Raw genomic sequence first — 25893 nt, forward strand, 5'->3', positions numbered from 1 at the left:
TCTTCATGAATCCTTGGCCCACTCATCCCCACCCACAGATCTCCTTCCTGGCACTTAACCCTCAACCATGACAAGCACCATACCTCCTTCCTCACCACCATTTGGGGCCATAAACAGTCTTTCCAGGTGATGTGGTGCTTCATTTGCGAGACAGCCTATGCAGATTGGGAGACTGCTTCGTCAAGCACATATGCTCTGTCCACCACAAGTGCCAGGATCTCCTAATCACCACCCATTTCACTTTCCATTCCCACATGGACACATCTGTCCATGGCCTCCTACACTGGCACAATCAGGTCAATTGCAGTTTGGAGGAGCAGTATCTCATATTCTTTCTGGTCATGGCCTGCAGCATGATGGAATGAACAACAATTTCTCTAACATCCAGTAATCACTCATCTCTGTTCTCCAAATATCCCCCACTCTCAGCCCTTCTCTTCCCCTCCCCCACACTCATGGCCTGTCTGTCATCTCCCTCTGGTTTCCCACTTCGTTCTCTTTATTCCATGGTCTACTCTCCTCTCATATCATTTTCCTCCTCTTTCAGCCTCTGCAACCTGTAGCTTCTCATATCATTCCCTTTCTTCTGACCTCCCACCCACCTCCCCCTCTCATTTGGTCTCACCCACCACTTGCCAGCTTCTGCTCGTCTCCCCCCCCCCCCCATCTCATTATTCTGGCTTCTGCCCCTTTCCTTCCCAGTCCTAAAGAAGGGCTTTGGCCCAAAACTTTGACTTCTTATTCCCCTCCAGAGATGCTGTGTAGCTCCAATATTGTATGTATGTTGTTCATAGTTCCTGCCATGATGTGATAATCCAAATGTGCCTTGCAGTTTTAGAGTTGAATGAGGGCAACTATCCATTTGAATAAAATATGGAAATAGAGCATTATTTGTCAAAATCATTGCAATATTTGCCTTAATCAATATTTCAACATTTTTAAAAATAATTGCAACTTATTTTCTTCTTATTTAAAAAAAAACAGGATAAAATACATGCTCACAGAAAAGGCTGCCAGAAGTTACATGGGTGCTGGTGACAGGCTTCAGCCTGAAACCTGGACTCTTTATTCCTTTCCACAGATGCTGCCTGACCTGTTGAGTTCCTCCAGCATTGTGTGTGTGTGTGCGCGCGTGTGGGCTATTCTGGATTTCCAGCATTTGCAGAATCCCTTCTGTTTAAAGTAGTTAGATCTTTCTCAACGCTTTTCTGAAACTGTTCATTCAAACTGGGGTAGAGTTCTAAAGATATAGGAAGACAGCATATTTAAAAACATTTTTTTTTCCTGTGGCAGCATAGATGAGATCACTATTGATTTCGAGGAGCTCATAGAATTAACACAATAGAGTCATACCTGATACCTCTAATAGAAGTTTATACCTATTAAGTAACAACTTGAACTAGATTGATTTTGCCATTCTTAATCATAGCTTTGTGCTACTACCCCAGGCTGGTGTACCATACTGTAACTAACAACAGAAATTAACAATCACATCCGGAAACTTTAGAACAGGGTAATTCAATAACACTTCTCAGTATATTTTACCTACAGATATTATAGGCACACCATACCTTTTTAGTTGAGGAGCATGAGAAATAGAATCCCAAACCCCGATGTAATTGTTGTCATCAGAGTTGCCTTGCTTCTTGTAAATGGTCATGATTATAATATCTGAGTTTTCCTGGTGTTTCCTCTACCTCCTGGATATAGGAATAAGTGATAGATCTGTGACTAAAGTTTCCTTCTACCATGTTTTAGCATCATGCTTATATTCTATCTGCTCATCGTGCCTTCTAGTTTTCCAGCTGGCACAACGCCTTTTTGACAGATTATCATTCAGAGTAGCAGAGAGGTCAGGGTGAAGAGTCTGGTGTGGAATTCAGCAGAATGCATTCTTTTCGAGGAAAAAGTTATGATGGAGAAGCTCTTTCACGTGTTCCTTTCAACAGATGCTATCTTCTTCTCTGTCCTTGAAAAGTTCCCCTTTCCTCTTAGTTCTAAAACAAAGAGGTCCCTTAGATGCTTTAGCCAAGGGTAATCTTATACGCACTGTAGATTCTGCACATCATGGTTATCAGTAAATTGCTGGACCCGTTACATACTGTCTATCCACCATCTGAGCTTTAGGTTGTTGAACCTTCTGATGGAACCTTGTATTTGATTCTGATTAGAGCTATCATCTTTCCTTTGAATAATGATGGAAGTTCCAATCCAAATTTTTAGCAAAACAATTGCCAAGGTAACATGAAACTGGTAGTCCATGAAGTTGAAGCAAGTAACTTAATGTGTGATGTTTCATGCAGGAAATCATTTTCATCCAAGCGACTTTGTAACTTTAAACTCGGTACACTTGTTTTCTGCATTATTGCGGGGTAAATTAGTTATACAGCATCTACAATGTTACGTTTTTTCTCTTCCTCAGAGGCTCTGAGCTGCTGAAATTTTCCAGCATTTCTGTTCTCAGTTTAGATCTATAATTATATCCTTTTCTTAATTATTTGAAAACATCCACAAGTAACAGATTCTGTCACTAATTATGCAAAAGTATTCTCCCGTCTATTAGAAGCTTCTCTTGGATTTAACTGCTGTTTTCCATTTTATATTGAGATTTATAGAATAAAAACAAAGGGGACTGACTACATTTCATGGGCTGAGCCTTCCTAATTCTTTAAATGCAATTTTGACATTGCATACAAAGTCTTTCAATGCTCTTTCTTGTACAGTGGATGATTAAAGTTCCTGTTTCCTTTGCTTGCTCATTGTATATCGTAAAACAAAGAGTGGATCAATAGTGCATTAAGCACACTGATGTTATTTAATCCTCAGTTTTCCATTTTAATCATCATTACCATTCTACAGTATTTTCCTTGCTCAATTAAATCCTCCTGTGAATTGGTATAGCAAATCGGGTTACTTTGCAGCCAGCAGATCTATTGTTTACTATTTTACGTGGCCCTACTTTGTTGATACGGCAACCCCTAAAATGTACTTTGCTCTCTTGTAGATTGCAGAGGGAATGGCATACATTGAAAGAAAAAATTACATCCACCGAGATCTTAGAGCAGCTAATGTTCTAGTATCTGACTGCCTGATGTGCAAAATCGCTGATTTTGGCCTTGCTCGAATAATTGAAGATAATGAATACACAGCCAAAGAAGGTACATTTCAACTGCCTGAGCTACAAAACTGATAGCAATTTTATGAACGTCTAATTCCACTAAACTATCAACAATATAAAGAAGTTAAAATGATTAATGATAAATGGCCATAACTAAAATGAGTTATTTATCTTCTATATTATAAATAGAAAAATATCTGACATTTTTCCAGTGGTGCTTCGGGAATTTAAGGGGAATTCCTCTTAAGTGTTCTCGTACTCCAATTTTGTTAGATAAGCACAAAGGGTATGTTTCAGTGCCCAAAGATCTGCTTTCACTTTCTATGGATCTTAAGGACAACATGAATGTATATCTTTGATACCTAAACTGCTTTGATTTTCCACTATTTTTTGTTTTCCAGGCTGTTGTGAATCAAATGTTTTAAATGTAATCCTTAAGTAAGCTACAAGTTTATAATTTTGTATGTTACTTATCATGAAAACCAGCAATCTGCAGCAATAAAAATGGAGACAGAAAATTTTAGCCATGAATTAAAAATTATTTATCTGTTCAAACAACATCTTGTGATGATGTTGGCTTATTCTAATTGGCAAAATTTTGCTTATCCAAGCATCACTTAAATGTCCCTAATGTGTCAGCCTTTACCACCAGCCTTGGCAATGTGTTCTATGCACCCGTGACTCACTGAAAAATAAAAAAAATCCACCTGTAACATTCCACTTTATCAATGCTTCATATTATTTCGTACCTCTGTTAAGTCACTGCTCATCCTCCTCCACTCCAGATTGCTCAACCTGCTTCATATGCCATACTTCCTTATCCAGAGCGTCCTGGTAAGTCTCCTCTGCGCTACCTCTAAAGCTTCCACGTCCTTCCTACAACGAGGGAACCAGAACTGAACACAATATTCCGTGTGTGGTCTAGCCAGTGACTTATATAGCTGCATCATCTCACTGCTCTTGAACTCAATTCCCGTCCAAGGTGCATCACTTCACAATTTTACAGATCACTTCTCAGCCCATCTCTGCATTCTGTCAATGTCCCATTCTACACTATCCACAACACCACCAACCTTCATGTCATTTGCAGACTTCCTAAACCACCCTTCCACTTTATCATCCAAGTTACTTACAAAAATCACAAAGCTCAAGGGTACTAGAACAGATTCCTGCAGAACACCACTGCTTACTGTCCTCCAAGCAAAACACGCTCCTCCACAACCACCTTGCCTTCTGTGGCAAGCCAAAGCTGAATCCACGCAGTCAAGTCTCCCCGAATCTCACAGCTCCTGACTTTCAGAATAATCCTACCGTGGGGAAACTTATCAAATGCCCTATTCAAATCCATATACACTACATCCACTGCTCAACCTTCATTATTGTGTTTTGTCACTTCCTCAAAGAATTCAATCAGGCTCAGGAGGCACAACCTGCCCCTGACAAAGCCATGCACAGACGATCAGTCTATGCTTCTCCAAATGCTCATAAATTCTATCTCTAAGAGTGCTCTCCAAATATTTGCCAACCACTGAAGTCTCACTGATCTATAATTCCCATGATTATCCTTATTACCTTTCTTGACAGAGAAAATGTTTTTGTAATACAGTACAAACCTAACAATATGCATATGTTCCTGAAAGCATACTTCAAAATCAAATTCAAAATATTTTGAGGTAACCGTTAAATTGACAAGTATAAGAGAAGGAAAAACAGAACAATCTGGAAGGGGCTAAGCAGGTGAGACAGCTTCAATTGAGAGCCTCTTCCCTCACTCCTTATAACCTGCCTATTACCCATCCAGCTCAGGAAACCTATCCATTTTAAATGTTTTTCAGAAGTTCCAGCACAGCCTCTTGTTAATGCCGACATGTTTCAGCATATCAGCCTATTCTACATGGTCATCACATTTGTCAAGGTCCCTCTCACAGAAGCAAAGTATTCATTAAGGACCTCCCCTTACTTCCTCCGACTCCGGGCACATTTTCTCTTGTATCCCTGATCAGTCCTACCCGCACTCTAGTTATCTAATACAGGAGTAGTTAAAAGGAAGTATTGAACTACTGGCAGAAGCTATTGTAAATGTCCGATAACTCTAATTTATTCATTTCAATGAACATTCAGATACTTTGTACTTGGAAATAAAAGATGTTCTGTTACCAAAATACTCATTCATTAAAAATTACTTTAAATATAATTAGCATCCTTGATGGCTGTTGACTGTGAAGATACTATATCATCCAGACAGGTGCTTGCAACATAACAAAAGTTGTATACTTACTGTTTTAGGGGCTAAATTTCCAATTAAGTGGACTGCACCTGAAGCTATAAGCTATGGATCTTTTACAATTAAATCAGATGTATGGTCGTTTGGAATACTCCTGTATGAAATAGTCACCTACGGCAAAATTCCATACCCAGGTAAGAATGTCAACCTTGTTGTTGTTCACTGTTATAATATTGCTGGACACCATATGACAATTTTCTGGTTGTGAAACTAAATACAGTGTCAATATTTTTTTCTTGCAATTTTTTTTCTACTTTGCTTTCCACTTTCTTTTCTCATTTAAACTATAGCTTCCACATGACAGTCCCACTAGTAGATCAAGGTAGTGCCTTTTCAAAAACCTATAACAATAGTATTCTTTAATCAAAACCTGTCATGTTCTATGCAGTTCAAGTGCAGCATTCACATATGAAAATTCCCAGCTAAGATCTTCCATTAACAATCTCACAAATTGTGCCTTTGCTCTTGATCTTCAGTACTGAAGTCAATTATGGTACCCCAGATAAGTTTGCACAGATCGAATCAAACCTGAGTTTGCTCACAGTATATTAGAGCACATAGAATTGTATTGGTGCTCTATAAGAGCTTTTTTATCCATCATTAGATACAAGGAGATTTTATCAAAAATAAAGTAGCAAAAAGTCAAAATCCATTGCAAACCTTCTGTAGATTTCACTTCTATAGATCTTGCTAATAACCCTGAACAGAAGATAATCCTAAAAGATAAGTTCAGCAATCGTTATATGGTTAGCAATGTTTCAACTGGAAGAAGACATTTGAGCCATTAGTGTCAGAAGTTGAGTTGAGTGCAACACAACATAATTAATGCGATACAAAATAGAACGCACACTGTATATAAAAATCAATTATTCTTTTTCACCATACACCTCCCTTGTCCTGGGATTAAAAAAAAACAGCTTATTTGCCCTAAATTTGTAAACCTCCATTAAGTCACTCTCAGCCTCGAACGTATCAGTGAGAATAAACCCAGTCTTTTCTTACAACTACAGCCCTCCATCCCAGGCAAGATCCTAATCATCTGTTATTTTAGTTCAATATCAGAAATTCTCCACTAACCTTTTCATCATTGGCTTTATACACTTTTCACCAACACATTATTTAAGTATGTCATACAGCATCTTACATTCATTCTGGGCAATTAGAGAAATTTTAGGGAACAATCACTTTTTTCTCAGATTTGCTATACCTTTCCCTTGCTGCTCTCCATGTTATTCCTCTCTGCAATTTAAAACATGCTTGTGTCCTCACTTCTCCATTTCCATTGTGAAAAATCCTTAATCTAAAGCACCAACTCTGTTTCTATCCCCATTGTAGCTGTCTCACTTATTTAGCCTCTTCCAGGATGATCTATTTTTAGAAACATAGAAATCCTACAGCACAATACAGGCCTTTCGGCCCACAGAGCTGAGCCTAACATTCCACCTTAGAAAGTAACTAGGATTGCTCATAGCCCTCTGTTTTTCTAAGCTCCATGTACCTGTCCAGGAGTCTCCTAAAAAGACCCTATCATATCTACCTCCACCACCATTGCCAGCAGCCCATTCCACATACTCACCACTCTCTGCATAAAAACTTACCCATTGACATCTCCTCTGTACCTACAAACGTTTGTATGTCGAAGCACACTTAAAACCGTGCTCTCTCATTCTAGCCATTTCAGCCCTGGGAGAAAGCCCGTGACTATCCACACGATCAATGCCTCTCAACATCTCATACACCTCTATCACTCTATCAGGTTACATCTCATCTTCTGTCACTCCAAGGAGAAAAAGCCAAGTTCACTCAACCTACTCTCAAAAGGCATGCTCCCCAATCCAGGCAACATCCTTGTAAATCTCCTCTGCACCCTTTCTATGGTTTCTACATCCTTCCTATAGTGAGGCGACTAGAACTGAACACAGTACTCCAAGTGGGGTCTGGTCTACATAGCTGCAACATTTCCTCTCTGTTCCTAAACTCAATCCCCCAATTAATGAAGGCCAATGCAGCGTATACTTGCTTAACCACAGAGTCAACCTGTGCACCAGCTTTGAGGGTTCTATGGACTCAGATCCCAAGATCGCTCTGATCCTCCACACTGCCAAGAGTCTTACCAGTAATATTATATTCTGCCATCATATTTGACCTACCAAAATGATCCACCTCACACTTATCTGGGTTGAACTCCATCTGCCACTTCTCAGCCCAGTTTTGCATCCTATCAATGTCCCACAGTAACCTCTGACAGCCCTCCACATTATCCACAACAGCCCCAACCTTTGTGCCATCAGCAAATTTACTAACCCTTCCATTCACTTCATCCAGGTCATTTATAAAAATCACAAAGAGTAGGGGTCCCAGAACAGATCCCTGAGGCACACCATTGGTCACCAACCTCCATGCAGAATATGACCCATCTACAACCACTCTTTGCCTTCTGTGGGCAAGCCAGTTTTGGATCCACAAAGCAACGTCCCCTTGGATCCCATGCCTCCTTACTTTCTCAATAAGCCTTGCATGGGGTACCTTGTCAAATGCCTTGCTGAAATCCATGTACACCACATCTATGGCTCAAACTTCATCAACGTGTTCGGTCACATCCTCAAAAAATTCAATCAGATTCATAAGGCATGACCTACCCTTGACAAAGCCATGCTGACTATTCCTAATCATATTAAATCTTTACAAATGTTCATAAATTCTATGTCTCCGGATCTAGTCCATCAACTTACCAACCTCTGAGTTAAGACTCACTGGTCTATAATTTCCTGGGCTATTTCTACTCCCTTTCTCGAGGAAAGGAACAACATCTGCAACCGTCCAATCCTCCGGAAGCTCTCCTGTCTCCATTGATGATGCAAAGATCATAAATACAGTAGCTTGGGGTACATGTTGTCCAGTCCCGATGACTTATTCAACTTGATACATCCTCTTTCTTAATAACTACATGCTCAAGCTTTTCAGTCTGCTGTACGTCATCCCTACAATCACCAAGTTCCTTTTCCATAATGAATACTGAAGCAAAATATTCATTAAGTACCTCTGCTATCTCCTCCAGTACCATGCACACTTTCCCACTGTCATAATTGATTGGTCCTATTCTCTCAAGTCTTATCCTCTTGCTCTTCACATACTTGTAGAATTCCTTGAGGTTTTCTTTAATCCTGTCCGCCAAGGCATTCAGATGGCCCCTTCTGGCTCTCCTAATTTTATTTTATGCTTCTTCCTGCTAGCATTATAATCTTCTAGATATCTATCATTACCTAGTTTTTTGAAACTTTCGTAAGTTGCTCTTTTCTTCTTGACTAGATTTACAACAGCCTTTGTACAGCAGGGTTCCTGTACCCTACCATCCTTTCCCTATCTCATTCGAACATACCTATGCAGAAATCCATGCAAATATCCCCTGAACATTTGCCACATTTCTTCTGTACATTTCCCTGAGAACATCTGTTTCCAATCTATGCTTCCAAGTTCCTGCCTGATAGCCTCATATTTCCCCTTACTCCAATTAAACACTTTCCTAACTTCTCTGTTCCTATCCCTCTCCAATGCTATGGTAAAGGAGATAAAATTATGATCACCATCTCCAAAATGCTCTCCCACTGAGAGATGTGAAACCTGACCAGGTTCATTTCCTAATACCAGATCAAGTACACCCTCTCCTCTGTTAAAATTACACCTTTCCAGAATCTGTCTCCCTACCTGCTCCTCGATGTACCTGTTACTATTGGGTGGTCTATAAAAAAAACACACAACAGATTTATTGACCCCTTCCTGTTCCTAACTTTCACCCACAGAGAGTCAGTAGATAATCGCTCCATCTCTTTCTCCTTTTCTGCAGCCATGATACTATCTCTGATCAACAGTGCTATGCCCCCACCTTTTTTTTTATCTCCCACCCTATCTTTTCTGAAAGATCTAAAGCCTGGCACTCAAAGTAACCATTCTTGCCACTGAGCCATTCAAATCTCTGTAATGGCCACAACATCATTTCTCCAAGTACTGATCCACACTCTAACTCATCCACTTTGTTCATAATGCTTCTTGAATTAAAATAGACACATCTCAGACCATCAGTTTGAGCACATCCCTTCTCTATCACCTGCCTATCCTCCCTCTCACACCTGTCTCCAAGCTTTCTCTATTTGTAAGCCAATTGCCTGTTCCTCTGTCTCTTCAGTTTGGTTCCCATACCCCAGCAATTCTAGTTTAAACTCTCCCCAATAGCTTTAACAAACCTCCCTGCCAGGATATTGGTCACCCTGTGATTCAAGTGCAACCGGTCCTTTTTGTACAGGGCACTCCTGCCTGAAAAGTGGTCCTAGTGATCCAGAAATCTGAATCCCTGCCCCCGCTCCAATCCCTCAGCCATGCATTTATCCTCCACCTCACTCTATTCCTATACTCACTGTCGCGTGGCATAGACAGCAATCCCAAGATTACTATCTTTCTGGTCCTGCTTCTGAACTTCCTTCCTAACTGTCTCTAGTCTGCTTTCAGGACCTCCTCCCTTTTCCTGCCTATGTCTTTGGTACCAATATGTACTAGGACCTCTGGCTGTTCTCCTTCCCTCTTCAGGATATTGTGGACGCAATCAGAAACATCCCAGACCCTGGCACCTGGGAGGCAAACTACCATCCGTGCATCTTTCCTGCGTCCACAGAATCGCCTGTCTGACCCCCTAACTATAGAGTCCCCTATCACTGCTGCCTTCCTCTTCCTTTCCCCACCCTTCTGAGCCGAAGGCCAGACTCTGTGCCAGAGGCCCCCTTTTGCCCCATTTATATTTGTTAATTCAGCTGTGACCCCAGAGTGTTTTGAATTTGATTTTCTGGAACATGCCTGCATATTGATAGGTTTCTACTGTGTTATAAAAATTCTCCGTCACACCCTAGTTATTTCTGAAGGAGTTTGTGTCTTTTTCTTCAAATTAATGTAATTATCATCATTATCTGTATAACCTCAACTTCTGCCTGACACACATTAACAGTGGTAAAGTTAGGCTTCCCTAGTTTAAAAAAAACAGTTTGGGGCCAAGCTCAGAGCTGCAATGAACGCAGAATTTTTCAACCGGGTTTCTCAGAATCACCAGATCAAGCTACACCAGCACCAGATCAAGCTACAAGTTCCTCATTCTTTACTGTGCAGTCATTGTGAGGTTCCCCAGCATTAGTGATTTCAAAACGTTCTTCTACAGAGAGGAAGGCCTGCTTTTAACATTCAAAGTTCAAAGTCAATTCGTTATCAAAGTACATACAGTATATGCCACCAAATACAACCCTATGGCTTATTTTCTTGCGGGCAATCACAGAAAGTAGAAAAAACACAATAGAATCAATGAAAGACCACACCCAACAGGGCGGACAAACAAGCAATGTGCAAAAGAAAATCAACCTGTGCAAACACTACAAAAATAAAGAGAAAAAAGAAATAATGTTAATAAATGAGCAATAAACATCAAGAATATGAGATGGAAAAATCCTTGAAATTGAGTCCAGTTCAGTGGGAACAGGGATGTGTGAGTGAAGTTATCCCCCCTGGTTCAAGAGCCTTTAAGTTGAAGGGTAATAAGTTTTCCTGGACCTGGTAGTGCAGGTCTTGAGGCAGTAGCGAGAAGAGAACATGGTGTGGGTAGTGTGGGTTCTTGATAATGGATGCTGCAAAGGTGCTCTGTGTAGATGTGCTCAGTGGTGGGGAGGGCTTTTCCTGTGATTGACTGGGCCGTATCCTCCACTTTTTGTGGGATATTCTGTTCAAGGGCATTGGTGTTTCCATACCAGACTGTGATGCAACCTGTCAATTTATTTCCCACCACTCATCTATAGAACTTCATCAAAGTTTTAGACGACAAGCTGAATCTTCGAACTTCTATGAAAGTAGAGGTGCTTTCTTCATATTGGCACTTACATGCAAGACGCAGGAGAGACCTTCTGATATTATAACACTGAGGAATTTAAAGTTGCTAACCCATTCCACCTCTGATCCCTGGGTGAGGATTGGATCAGGGAGCTCCGATTTCCTCTCCCTGAAATCAATCATCAGCTTCCCGGTCTTGCCGACATTGAGTAACAGTCTGTTGTTGTGGCACTCAGCCAGGTTTTCAATCTCTGACTCGTCACCACCTTTGATTTGGCCAAGACAGTGGTATCATCAACAAGTTAAATGTGGCGTTGGAACTGTGTTTAGCCTCACAGTCATAAGTGTAAAATGGGGATACGCACACAGCCTTGCTGGTGGAGATTGTGAAAGATGTTGTTGTCAATTTGACCTGACTGGGGTTTTCAAGTGAGGAAACTGAGGATCCAATTCCACAAGGAGGAATTGATTTGAAGTGCATTGTTTAGTTTTGTGTGAACGATGGTATTGAAGGCTGTAGTCAATAAAAATCTTCCTGATGTGAGTAGTTTATGTGGTCGGCACAACGTTGTGGCTCAAAGGGCCTGTAATGTGCTATGTTCTATGTGTGCTTCCTCACTGTCCTGATGTTCCAGGACTGAGAGAAGTGTCAATGAAATGGCATCTGCAGTTGACCTGTTGTGACTATAGGCAAACTGCAGTGGACCCAAGTTGCTCTCAGGCAGGAGTTGGTTTGTATATTTCAATCACCAACCTCTCATCCTTACAGTAAGTGCTACTGGATAATAGTCATTATTACAGGTCACCATATTCTTCATAGACATCGGTATAATCGAAGCCTGCTTAAAACAGATGGGTACCTGAAACTGCTGAAGCAAGAGGTTAAAGACATATAATCTAAACTCCTCGGAGATTAATTGATCCCCCTATAACACAATGAATTTGAATAAAGTAGATCTTGCATACTTAGGGTGGCATAGTCACACAGCCATTAGAGCTGCTAAACACCGGTGGTTCGGCTCAATCCCAACCTGAGGTGTTATCTGTGTAGAGTTAGGATAGGTTTCCTGTGATGCTCCAGTTTCCTTCGATATTGCAAAGACTGGTAGGTTAGTCAGCCATTGTAAATTCCCCTTGCATGTAACTGTTTGTTTAGTGATAGCGCTGGGAGGGGTGGGGTGGGGTGCTGATGAGAATAAGGGAAGTAAAAAAGCATGAATGTAAACAAACTTGTTTTTTGTCAGCAGAGATTCAGTAGACTGAAGGATTTTTTTTCATGCTATATCCTTCATGCCTCTGGAATTTTATTCCTGTACAGGCACAGTTAAGTATGTCAATCTATAGAATTGAGATTCTATGTCGGTTGGGGTCAGCTAAGAATGTTCTGTCCCAGCTGTCCACGTGTCCATACACAAGCCAGAACAGTACAATATGGAAAGCAAGCTGTTGCCCACATCGCAGGCTCCCCCTCTCCATGCAGCCAATGAATTGAAAGGAGCCGCGGAGGCTGATGCTGTGTGGCGCCAGTGGTGTAGCAGGAGTTGCCAGTCAGCATTAAAGTCAATGTAGGACTGCCTTAAGGACTCCAGCACTGGATTTCTCTCCAGGGTTTACTCCCGAACTCTTCCTCATGAGTGGTTATATCTGCAAGGCAGTGGAGGCTTGAGCTCAGCGTTCTCCTTCTAGAGGAGCTGACAAACCCAATCTGCCTGAAACGACTGGATTTAAACCACCTTTGCCCCTTCTCCTGTCAGTAGAACTGGTTCGACTGTGCTTAGAAGCTAAACCACATGTGAAGACCACAAGCTGGATTTGGTTGTCAGAGACCATTTGAGAAACACCCCAATGGGATCAATTAACAGGTGCTGGTGGAAGCTCCTTCTCAGTTATGACAACCCTAAGGAAGCAAATCCATAGAATAATGTCATGATTCTAATGTAAAGAAGTAATCAAAAGTGTGGCCAAAATGTAGTTTTAGGAAGTGTGGAGGAAAAAGAGAAAAAGATCATAGATTAAGAGCAGAATATTCCAAAGTAAAGCTTAATTTCTGAAAAAGTAAAGCAGTTAACATAAAAGCATTGAAGTCCAGAAGGAGGATGGCAGGCAGTGGCTGTTGGAAAAGCAGAGAAGGGGAAATCCAGGGACATACATTAATTGAGGCGCTGGATTGCAGATGTGATGTGTTGGAGGAGATCTTTCCAGTGGTGTTTGGTGCTGACTGGAATGGAAAAGAGTGCGATATGGGTAAGAAAAGTTGGATATCTGTAAGGTGAAACTTAGATCAACAAAGGAAGAAATGAAATAGGCAAACCCAAAGGTAGCATTTTGGGTAGTAATGGAGTAGGAAGTTTAGATAAAACTGTTATATCAATGGTTTGGAAATGGAATTTTAATTTCTGAATAGGCCATAGCCCCCTGAAATCTGCCCTCCCATCCATTATGATCATGGATTTTAAATGTTAGCCTCAAAGTTCCTCAAACCTTCATATATTTACCTATCTCCTCCTCAACTATATCTATTAGTCTGTCCTCCACCAGTCCCCAAGGCAGAGAATTTGAAAGATGTTGCTGGAAGTTCTTGAACTCAGTCAGTTAATCCTAATGACCCAATATGTTGTTACCATGCCAGTTGTCACGTTCTGTCCAAGTGATGCCTGTTAAAATGTGTGACTTTATCACCGACAACTAGCTTCACAGTTCCATATTCAATCCTTACTGTGGATGCTTTCTGTGTGGAGTTTGTGTGTTCTGCCTGGGACTGTTTGTGTTTGTTCTGGGTGATCTAGTTTTCTCCCATATCACTGGTCAGTTATTTGACTCCTGAAAAGTAGCCCAGCTATAGGTAGATGTCAAGAGAATTAGGGGAATTCTTAGATGTGAGAGAAAATGTTACCATCAAGTGGGGGAGATGGGACTCCTGGGGATGTTCTGAGAAGTAGAGTAAGCTGAATTCCCTTTTTTGTTATGAGAAGTAAACAAACATAGGAAAATTGAACGTCTTTCAAAAATTTTGGGGTATTTTAAGACAGCTTCTTTCTAAATCACTTGTAATTAAATTTTGAAAAAAAAATATGAAATGACTTAGCTATATGCTCCTTTAATTCCTAACAACTGAGGGCAAGTGGACAAGCTTCCAATTGAAAAGTAGTGCAAAAGATATCTAACCTTCTCTCTCTCTCCTATGATTTATTGAAATCCTTTCTGGGGATGAACAACAGATTTATTTTTTTTATTATTGTTTCACAATTGCATTCATTTTTGTGAAACATTGTATTTGATTCCAAGGCAATCAGTGAAAAGTTTCAGAATTGCCCTGGGTTATTTTCCATTTAACACAAGCATTGATATTCAATGAACTAAAGATCCATCGATTGCCACAAGATCACCAACAACCTGTTTTACTCTTCTGTTCTTGGTATTAGTGCTTTGATTTACTTCAGTACAATTTCAACAGAATCTAGGCTAATTCACATGTTTTTTTTTAAAAAAAACCTTCCTGGAACTGAGCTTCTTTGGAGTGTTTTTAAAATGTTTAATTTTTTTACTGCTCAAGTATAAAATGCAGCATACAGAGCAGGGATCAGAAGTACCCAAGAGCCTCGAGAAGCAGGCATCAGGAGTACCTGAGGGGCAAAATTATCAGCATGTGGAATCACAACATAATACACACAGCAACCACCAAAATAATGCAAACTGGTTTTGAAAAAAAATTGTCATCCAAGATTTCCATTTTTTTTTAAAAAAATCCTTCGTCCTACTGCAGAGCCAAATTTCAAGCAATCAATCATTTATTCATTAGAAAAACATTTTAATATAATTTTCTTTGGCTTTGTTCTGATCTTCTAAAGATTTTGGGGAACCAATCATTTATGTAGTAATCACTTTGCATTCTGAATCAAGTTTATATTCATAGAACCAACATCAGTAAATTTCCACAATTTATTTCAATAGACAATAGGTGCAGGAGTAGGCCATTCAGCCCTTCAAGCCAGCACCACCATTCAATGTGATCATGGCTGATCATCCACAATCAGTACCCCGTTCCTACCTTCTCCCCATATCCCTTGACTCCGCTATCTTTAAGAGCTCTATCTAACACTTTCTTAAAAGCATCCAGAGAATTGGCCTCCATTGCCTTCTGAGGCAGAGTATTCCATAGATCCACAACTCTGGGTGAAAAAGTTATTCCTCAACTCCGTTCTAAATGGCCCACCCCTTATTCCTAAACTGTGGCCTCTGGTTCTGGACTCCCCCAACATCAGGAACAGGTTTCCTGCCTCTAGCGTGTCCAATCCCTTAATAATCTTATATGTTTCAATCAGATCCCCTCTCATCCTTCTAAATTCCAGTGTATACAAGCACAGTCGCTCCAATCGTTCTACATATGACAGTCCCGCCATCCCGGGAATCAACCTCATGAACCCATGCTGCACTCCCTCAAGAGCAAGAATGTCCTTCCTCAAATTCGGAGACCAAAACTGAACACAATACTCCAGGTGTGGTCTCACCAGAGCCCTGTACAACTTTAGAAGCACCTCTTTGCTCCTATACTCTACGCTGCTCATTATGAAGGCCAACATGCCATTAACTTTCTTCACTGCCTGCTGTACCTGCATGCTTACTTTCAGTGACGGATGAACAAGGACACCTAGATCTTGTTGTACTGCCCTTTTTCCTAACTTGACACCATTCAGGTAGTAATCTGCCTTCCTGTTCTTGCCACCAAAGTGGATAAAACATTAAACTGCATCTGCCATGCATCTGCCCACTCACCCAACCCGTCCAAGTCTCCCTGCATTCTATTAACATTCTCCTCATATTTCACACTGCCACCCAGCTTTGAGTCATCTGCAAATTTGTTAATGTTACTTTTAATCCTTTCATCTAAATCATTAATGTATATTGTAAATAGCTGTGGTCCTAGCACCAAGCCTTGCGGTACCGCACTAGTCACTGCCTGCCATTCTGAAAAGGACCCGTTAATCCCTACTGTTTCCTGTCTGCCAACAAATTTTCTATCCATGTTAGTACCATGTCATTTCATAGAAACAAAAAAAAACACTTCAGCACAATACAGGCACTTCACCCACAAAGCTGTGCCAAACATGTCCTTACCCGAGAAATTACCTAGGGTTACCCACAGCCCTCTATTTTTCTGAACTCCATGTACCTGTCCAGGAGTCTCTTAAAAGATCCTATCATATCCACCTCCACCACCGTTGCTGGCAGCCCATTCCATGCACTCACCGCTCTCTGCATAAAAAAATTACCCCTGACATCTCCTCTGTAGCTACTTCCAAGCACTTCAAAACTGTGCTCTTTCATGTTAGCCATTTCAGCCCTAAGAAAAAGCCTCTGACTAGCCACATGATCAATGCCTCTCATCATCTTATACACTTCTATTAGGTCACATCTCATCCTCCGTTACTCCAAGGAGGAAATGCCAAGTTCACTCAACCTATTCTCATAAGGCATGCTCTTCAATCCAGGCAACATCCTTATAAATCTCCTCTGCACCCTTACTATGGCTTCCACATCCTTCCTGTAATGAGGCAACCAGAACTGAGCCCAGTACTCAAAGTGGGGTCTGACCAGGGTCCTATATAGCTGCAACATTACCTCTTGTCTCCTAAACTCAATCCCACAATTGATGAAGGCCATTGTAGTGTATGCTTTCTTAACCACAGAGTCAACCCGCGCAGCAGTTGCGTGTGTCCTATGGACTCGGACCCCAAGATCCCTCCGATCCTCCACACTGCCAAGAGTCTTACCATTAATACTATATTCTGCCATTATATTTAACCTACCAAAATGAACCACCTCACACTTATCTGAGTTGAATTCCATCTGCCACTTCTCAGCCTAGTTGTGCATCCTATCAATGTCCCACTGTAACCTCTGACAGCCCTCTGCACTATCCACAGCACCCCCAATCTTTGTGTCATCACCCATCCCTCCACTTCATCAAGGTCATTTATAAAAGTCACAAAGAGTAGGTGTCTCAAAACAGATCCCTGAGGCACACCACTGGTCACCGACCTCCATGCAGAATATGATCCGTCTACATATGACGTGCCTTCTGTGGGCAAGCCAGTTCTGGATCCACAAGGCAATGTCCCCTTGGATCCCATGCCTCCTTACTTTCTCAATAAACCTTGCATGGGGTACTTTGTCAAATGCCTTGCTGAAATCCATGTACACTACTGCTCTTCCTTCATCAATGTGTTTAGTCACATCCTCAAAAAATTTAATCAGCTCATAAGGTATGACCTGCCTTTGACAAAGCCATGCTGACTATTCCTAATCATATTATGCCTCTCCAAATGTTCATAAATCCTGCCTCTCAGGATCTTCTCCATCAACTTACCAATCATTTCCTTCCATCGAATACAATATTTCAAATTTATCCAGCTCCTATCTTAAATAATAACATTTTGAAATGAATCGACTTTATTACTTCCATCCTTCATATACATGAGTAAAAATCTTCACATTACATGTATTCAAATGTGTAATTATAGTAATTTAAAATAAATATTATGTACAACAGGATAGTCAATATAACATAGAAATACAGTTGCGACAGAATGAATTAATCAGTCTGATGGCCTGGTGGAAGAAGCTGTCCCGGAGCCTGTTGGTCCTGGTTTTTATGCTGTGGTACCGTTTCCTGGATGGTAGCAGCTGGAACAGTTTGTGGTTGGGGTGACTCAGGTCCCCAATGATCATTTGGGCCCTTTTTACACACCTGTCTCTGTAAGTGTCCTGAATCATGGGAAGTTCACATCTACAGATGCGCTGGGCTCTCTGCAGAGTCCTGTGATTGAGGGAAGTACAATTTCCATACCAGGCAGAATGCTCTCAATCGTGCCCCTGTAGAAAATTCTTAGAATTTGGGAGCCATACCAAACTTCCTCAACCAGCTGAGGTGAAAGAGGTATTGTGCCTTTCTCACCACACAGCCGGTATGTACAGTCCACGTGATATTTTTATTTTAACATATAGTGTTGAATATATCAAAGCACTCTGCTGTATAATTGATAATAAAATTACTATTTCTGCATATCTATGTTTTGTTTAGATTGCTGATAATTTTCCTGTTCTGCTGAAGGTTCTTGGCCGGAAATGGTGACCACTTACATACTAGCTGGCCTACTGAGTTCCTCCAGCTGAGAGAGTGAGAGAGAGAGAGAGAGTGAGAGAGATCACTAGTAATTTTGCCTGGTTTGGTTAGTGAGCTCATTTTTTTTTTTTTTAATTACCTCATGACTTTAGCTTCTCCGATAAAGCAAATATAGGATAGGCAGAGAGAAAAGTAGAGCTAACCTTTCGGTCAACTGACTTCATCAAAATTTAAAATGAGAAAAGTAAAGCTATTTTAAGCTGCAGAAAGAGGAAGTAAAGATACAAGAAGGGATTTATTTTTGCACAGCACTACTCTTTCATTAGTTGCTTTTCTGAGCCATTATCACATAACCTGTATTCGTCACTCTCTAGCCCACTGCTCATGTATGTGAGGCTTCAATGCGAATACTGCACAGCTTGCTATGGTGTTGGATTTGCTGCCTCCCTCTTGAACACGAGGAACATCGTGTACATTTTCAAACTTCCTTACGATATGGGAGGAAGCCATTCAGGCCACTGAGTTCATGCCAGAATAAGAACGGAGGCAAGTCTGCTTCTGGGCGTACAACTCACCCTATTTTTAACAACTGCTCTGACAGCAAAGTCCTAACTGAGGGAAAGTTGGAGTGTATGAGGATCAAGTCAAGAACTTGCACCCTAATATTTCCTTTGGGCTCAGGATTTTGAGACACACCTTTTCTGATCCCAACAGGTTTCCCTAGCAGAGAAGAGATCACTGCTGTTCCATTTCTTGATCTACCCTCGACACCATAACCAGTGCTCATCCCAAACAGGCATCACTGCCTTAGGGAATCTTCTGGAGAAGTAGAATTTAAAACCAGTGCAGGAAAGGATGTGGGGCATCCTTAGTCCTGTCACCTGGTTTCCAAAGGGAAAGCCTAATTAAAATGAAGAGAGAAATTAATAAACTGCATAGATTGCCATATAGTACATATGCTTTTTAAACCAGCTGAGGTAAAGTATGCAGCCAATATCATAAACTTTTGATTGTGGACTATCCAAGCCTGGACCCATCTATCTGAATAACATGCATAACTTTGGAAGTTCTACTACATGAGTAATATTTGAACTGATATCATTCAGACACTTCAATGGATGTTGGGTTTCTTTTGTGTCCTAATGTTTATCATAAGCAAACTTACTGATGGTTTTAATTTTTCATTATATTTTTTAATTCAACATTGTCTAAGGAAAAATTATTTTTATTTCATTTAGGCATGTCCAACACAGAAGTTGTAAATGCTATTGGGCGTGGTTATCGTATGCCACGACCTGAAGAATGTCCACAGGAGCTTTATGATGTCATGAAGAATTGTTGGAAAAATAGCGCTGAAGACCGTCCAACATTTGAATACCTGAAAGGACTGCTCGAAGACTTTTACACTGCCACAGAGGGGCAATACCAGCAGCAACCATAGAAGAAATTAAAATGGAAAAATCAAATTAGCAGATTCAATGAATAGCACAAACTTAATATGTGAAAGGCAGTCTTCCATTTGATGTCCATTAAACCTGTAAATCACAATTCTACATGAAGAAGATTGAGGATCACCGGCATTATTTTGGAGAAAAGCAGAGCAGTTGACCTTTGACCCTTGACTCTAAACCCAATGGTCTAATTACTAACAAATCGCTTTTATGGGCATTTGCTGTGCACATTCACTCCTGCACAGTTCACTCCTGCAATTTCTGCAACAGTGACTACATTTGAAAAGCAATTCATTGTCTGTAAAACATTAATGAAAATCCTGAAGTTCAAAACAGCACAATGTATATAGCCTTTCTTTCTTCGAGAACCAGAACATTAGGGAACATCAACAAAATAAGACCACACCCACTCGCACTATCTCTTCTGTGCAAAGCCTGCTCTAGGCTGGTATGAAGGCTGACTGCTCAGGAAAACTATGGATGGAAGCAGAATCTGCATCAACATGTTCTGAAATTCATTTATGAAAATAGTGCCAGTTACAAATAAATTTCTAATACAAGATGGTTAGCCGGGTGGGGTATGGTGAACTTCAGGGGATTGATGTTTAATCTTCAATCCTAATCACTACACAGCTCTCCCATGACACCCACATGGTACTTCACAGAAACAGAAGTCCCGCAGTTATGTCTCAAATTTGGACCTAGTTGGAGGAGTGATACACAGTAGCCAAAGGTGGCACATGGCTACTTTAACTGTCAATGGAAGTTTGCCAGTACATCATTCATAATAGTTGCTACACCTTACCCCGGGGGTCCCAACCTGGGGTTCATGGACCCCTTGCTTAATTGCATTGGTCCAAAGATTAAAAAAAAATGGTTGGGAAACCTGCCTTATGCCAACAACTAAAATTGGGGCACTCATGCCTCATAAATGTGTAAAGTCTGCTGGCCTTTCCAATTTAAGAAATAAATACTGCAATAAAAACTGATATGATGGAGGGAAGTTTTAATAGTAATGGTATTAATGTAATATCTAGAAATAATCAATTGAAAGGACAGTCATCAGTTTGACGATTCCAGAAGATTCAGGTATATTTCAGGTTATTATTTTCTGTAATTCTATTGATTTATAATTTGGCTATCTAAATAAATAAAAAGCTGTTCTGTTTACACAGACTTTGTAATATTCAACAAAGCATTCTATTTAACCTGCAATTACTGACTAAATAAGAATATAGAAAGTGTGAGGCAAATAGGAGGATTGTTTCATATGGTATTAGTATGCCGAGTTGTGCCTTTATTTTAAAAAAAGAGATCTTGGTTTTAAAAAAGTAAAGAGGTAGTACCTCCATTCCTGATTTTATTGGAGTGAAAATGCTGATTTCTCCACATGGCCCCCATTAAAAAGGTTTCATTTAAGAAATGTTACGGCATACAGATTTTATAATTGTGTGATGAACAAAATTCTCAAATTGTACAACAATAGCAATAAATCCAAACTCTGACATTTTTAGGAAAAATAAATCACATTGGCTATAGTACAGAGGGTGAAATGCCTATGCATTTCATTTATAAAAGATTTTGTATTATTCACTAATTCCATCTGTCTCCGCTACTAACCATTCTCATCAAGATCAGAATGTATAAACTTTCATAAGATAACATTTTGGAATTTAAAGTCCAGCTCTACATTTCAGAAATGAATTAAGTCAGATCCTTTACAAATATATTGTAAAATGTTTGTGTCAGTTTAGGTGGAAAAAAAAATCACTCCAAAAACCTGTTCAATATTTCCATTATATAAATATCTATGGAATTGAGATGAATTGTGAAGCAAATGTGCATTTTTCAATCCAGTGAACTTCCAGAAAACAAAATGTATAAGGTGTCACTGCATTTATATAATAAGTGTAGTGTTTTCCTCTCCAGATGAATTGAAATATCATTTTCATGTATTGTGTATAGCAAAAGACTTAATGAAACTGTTAATTCTTATATTGTAAACGTGCAATAGTTTGTAATGCTTTCTTTGTTTTCCTGTTGTGCAAAAAAGCCCAATAAATTATAAATTTGTAACATGGACAATGGATATAATAAAGGCATCTGCCCAAATATTTTCAGTATACTTCCTGGCAAAACACATCTTGCATTTTCGAAAGAAAAAAGGTTTATGTATTTAGAAAGTCTTATAAATAAATTAGGACATTTCCACTTGTCCAAAGAGGATAAATAATAGTTCATCAATATAATATTTTAAATAGTCAGATTGATTAATTCAGACCTATGAAATGAAATTTGCTTTTTGCAGCAGTACAGTGCAGAGATCCATAAATTCCAAAAATAAAATACCTAATGAGGTTGTGTTTGTGGGTTAGTAGATCATTCAGAAATTTTATGGCAGAGAGAAAGAAGCTGTTTCTGAAATGTTTGTTCCAGAAGTAAATGTCAATGGGACAAAAATTAGTCCATATACTGAGCATGTACAGAGCTTGCAAAGTCAGTCAATAACAACTTATCACAATGTCCAAGCCGAAGGCTGAGGTGCCCAATGAGCCAAAATAGTCTGTAAAGTTGGTAGTGTGCAAGATTGATGTTACAGGTAGCAAGTAATGTCACAAATTATAATCACTATTGTTCAATACCAGTCCAGTCTTTAAATCTAAGCTTCAGAAAAAATCATGTTTAAAGAATTATAAATCCATAACCTATCTGTGGAGTGAAGCAAGTCACCTAACCTTCAAGACTACAAATTGTTTGTAACTAATCTAATATTGAATAGTTACAAGAAACACACCCCATCACAGTCTGCCATGTTTTAAATGTTGCAGACAGGAAGTGTAGGTGTTTTCTGCCAAGCACCAATGTTAGCAGTACTTATCTGAATGTGGTGGGTGGAGCTTTTTTAAATTCATTCAAGGAACGTGAGCTACACGGGTGGAAGTCAGGATGCAAGCTTCCTTCTTGAACTGCTGCAATCCTTGAGGTCCATCAATATGTGGAGGGTGTTCCACAATTTTGACTCAGTGATGAAGAAGGAGCAATGATATACTTCCATTTCAGAATGACGTGTGGGTTGGAGGGAAAATTATAGAATCATAGAGCACCAGCACAGAAACAGGCCCTTTCGTGTATGACAAACTTATTCTGCCTAGTCCCATCAACCTGGACCTGAACCATAGCCCTCCATACCCCTCCCATCCATGTACCTACTCAAATTTCTCTCAAATCTTGAAATCAAACATGTACCCACCGCTTGAGCTGGAAGCTTGTTCCATACTCTCACCACCCTCTGAAGAAGTTCCCCCTCAGGCACCATTCTACTATTTCTAGTTGGTATTGCTCCCAGGATTTTCCCAGCCTTGCCCCTTCCAGCACGTAGAGGCTGTGGGTTTGAGAGGTACCATGCAAGGAGTCAGGTGAGTTGTTGAAATTCACCCTACGGATGGTACAAACTGCTGCCGCTCTGCATCTGTGCTCAAGTGCATGAATGATTATGGATGGAGTTCCTACAAAAGAGGCTGTTGTAGCCTGTATGATGCTAAGCTTCTTGAGTGTTGTTGAAGTTACACTCATGCAGGTAAATGGGAAGGACTCAATCACAATCCTGACTTGACCCATATAGATGGCAAATGACCTTTGTGGAGTGAATTACTCACTGCAGGATTCCTTGCCCACAACCTGCTCTTGTAGGCATATCTTGGAGAGATACAGTTCAGTGTTGAGAAATTTTTTCACTGATCTGTGGAAAGCAAAGTGCCAGATCTGAACTAATCCCATCTATTCCAATGAAACATAGCTGCTTTTTGAAAAAAAAAACAAGGGACAGTTCTGTGATGTAGGACAAAGAAAAACTATTTAAAAGCATTTCAAAAGCAAAGGCACTGGCCAGAGTATGTGTTCCATTACTGTGCAGTTACCAGTCATGAGTGGCAGCAGTTATGAGTGACTGAAAAACTACCGAGTTTTGCTTTGAGCAGGAAGGCATGAAGGTATGAATTAATCTATTGAGTATTGAATGACCTAGACAGAATGGATATGGGGAGGATGTTTCCTATAATGGGCAAAACTAGGTCAGAGGGCACAGCCTCAGAAAAGAAGAACGTTTATTTAGAATAAAGGCGAGGAGGAACTTCTTTAGCCAGACAGCAGTGGATCTGCGGAATTCATTCCCACAAACAGCTGTGACGGCCAAGTCACTGGGTTTATTTAAAGTGGAGGTTGATAGTGAGGATGTCAAAGGTTACAGGGAGAAGACAGGAGAATAGGTTTGAGAGGGATAATAAATCAGCCATGTTGGAATGGCAGCACAGACTCGAAAGGCTGAATATCCTAATTATGTTCTTATCTTTTATGGTCTAAGTGATATGGTTAACCACAAAAGATTTGTGAAGAAAAATGATGGTCTGAATTTCATCATGAAATACCAATATTCCCCAACACAACCAAAAAGTTTTGGACTCCTAGCCAAACAGGGCAAGCATGCAGAAATCGTAAACATTTCTGAGAAATGTTCACTATTTCCTTTCCAAATACACTTTGGTGGCTAGTTAACGAAATCCAGTGGGAGGAGAGAGATGGCCTACAGTTTCCAAGTGATCATGCTGGGGAGATCTGCTACTGAACCTGCACCAGGTTCCTAGATCTGGTGCCAATTTAATGACCACATGAAATTCACATGAACTGAATGGCTGTGGCAAGAGGAAAATAATGAATAAACACAAGATGCAGATACTAGAAATCTTGAACAAGACATGAGATGCTGGAGAAGCTCAGCGGGTCAGGCAGTATCTATGGAAGACAAAATACAGCACTCACAAATTTTTGAAGTTTAGCTATGCAATTCAGTCTGGGAGCATTGCGCATCTAGCTGCTGAAACCATTCAGAGAACAAGGATTGCTATCTGTGGTTGAACGATTGTGCACTGATCAAGGCCTTAGCCATTCAGGTAAAACAAGTGGCTCTGGATTATCCAATCCAGGGAAATGCAGACTAGAGCACAATAAGTGCTTACTCTAAGCATCAAGATTTCTGTAGAAGTCTTTGAGACTAGATCCAGGGTAGCATTTTTGAAAAAAGCCTTGATTCTACTTTACAGCTCCCCAAACCCAAATTCCATACACTTATTGTTGCAATGCAATTTGCATTTGGAGTGAATTTGTAGCAACTTCAGTACAATTTAAGGGAAATATTACTTGCAATGTCTACAGTCCAGTTACATCAACCAAAGTCAAAAATAGAAATTTCACTAGACTCTTTTCTATCAAGACTGAATATTCTCTGCAGTCAAGGGAAACTGATTGATACTTCCTTCCTACCAAATACTGTATATGCAGAGGGAAACTTAACTATCACTATATCAGCAGAAGACTTAAACTTGTAGAGATGATGATGAAGGCCTAACAAATCAGCTCTTGGTTTTATTTTCTATGGACACAAAGTTAGGAAAATTTTTATAATAGCCTGGTATTGCAAAATGGAGTATTTGATGCTGTCTTGGCTAATGGGCAGTTCAACAGATAGTAAATCATCAAATCAAAACATATTTTGTCAAATTCCAATATCAAATCCTTACTCCAGTTATAACTGAGTCCTTCGACACCTCACATCAGGAGGAAATGCAGCTACTAAATTGTCAAACTAGAAAAAACAAAATTGAAAGCAAATTGTAATTCCACATTAAATCTAATGGCATCTTGTCCTATATGTTTGTGTTGTTTTATAATAACTGTGAAAATTGCACCCCCTAGTGACGCAACATGAATCCTCCTCAGAAATAGGAGCATTCGTCCCTTGAGGAGCACAACAGAGACTGCTGCCCTCTGATGGAGGACCCACTGCCACTTGAAATTATGGCTAGAAGTGACAGCATAGTCATTAAATCTATGACATAACAACAACTTTTTAAAATCTATCTGAAAAAGAAAATTTTCATGGGAACCCCAATTTTTCTTGGCTGCGTATGTCAAGGGAAGATGCACTCTGGTCCCGCCAAACTCGTGAGATTGAGGCGCGCTCAATCCCTCCCCCGACCCCTGGTTTGTGTGGATGCTGTGTCAT

General features: G+C 40.1%; 1 protein-coding gene across 6 annotated transcripts in view; it reads left to right on the plus strand.

The window, feature by feature from the left end:
* lyn (LYN proto-oncogene, Src family tyrosine kinase) overlaps window positions 1-21960 on the plus strand; it is a 94946-nt gene extending 72986 nt beyond the window's left edge. For all 6 annotated transcript variants that reach the window (XM_059981167.1, XM_059981162.1, XM_059981184.1 and 3 more), the window contains 3 exons: window positions 3005-3158; window positions 5405-5536; window positions 19623-21960. In XM_059981167.1, coding sequence (XP_059837150.1) covers window positions 3005-3158; window positions 5405-5536; window positions 19623-19825 — 489 coding nt within the window. In that variant the 3' untranslated portion in view covers window positions 19826-21960. The remainder of the gene's footprint in view (window positions 1-3004; window positions 3159-5404; window positions 5537-19622) is intronic.
* Window positions 21961-25893: the final 3933 nt, after the last annotated feature.

This window comes from Hypanus sabinus, chromosome 1 (genome assembly GCF_030144855.1).
Source record: "Hypanus sabinus isolate sHypSab1 chromosome 1, sHypSab1.hap1, whole genome shotgun sequence".
Taxonomy (NCBI): Eukaryota; Metazoa; Chordata; class Chondrichthyes; order Myliobatiformes; family Dasyatidae; genus Hypanus; species Hypanus sabinus.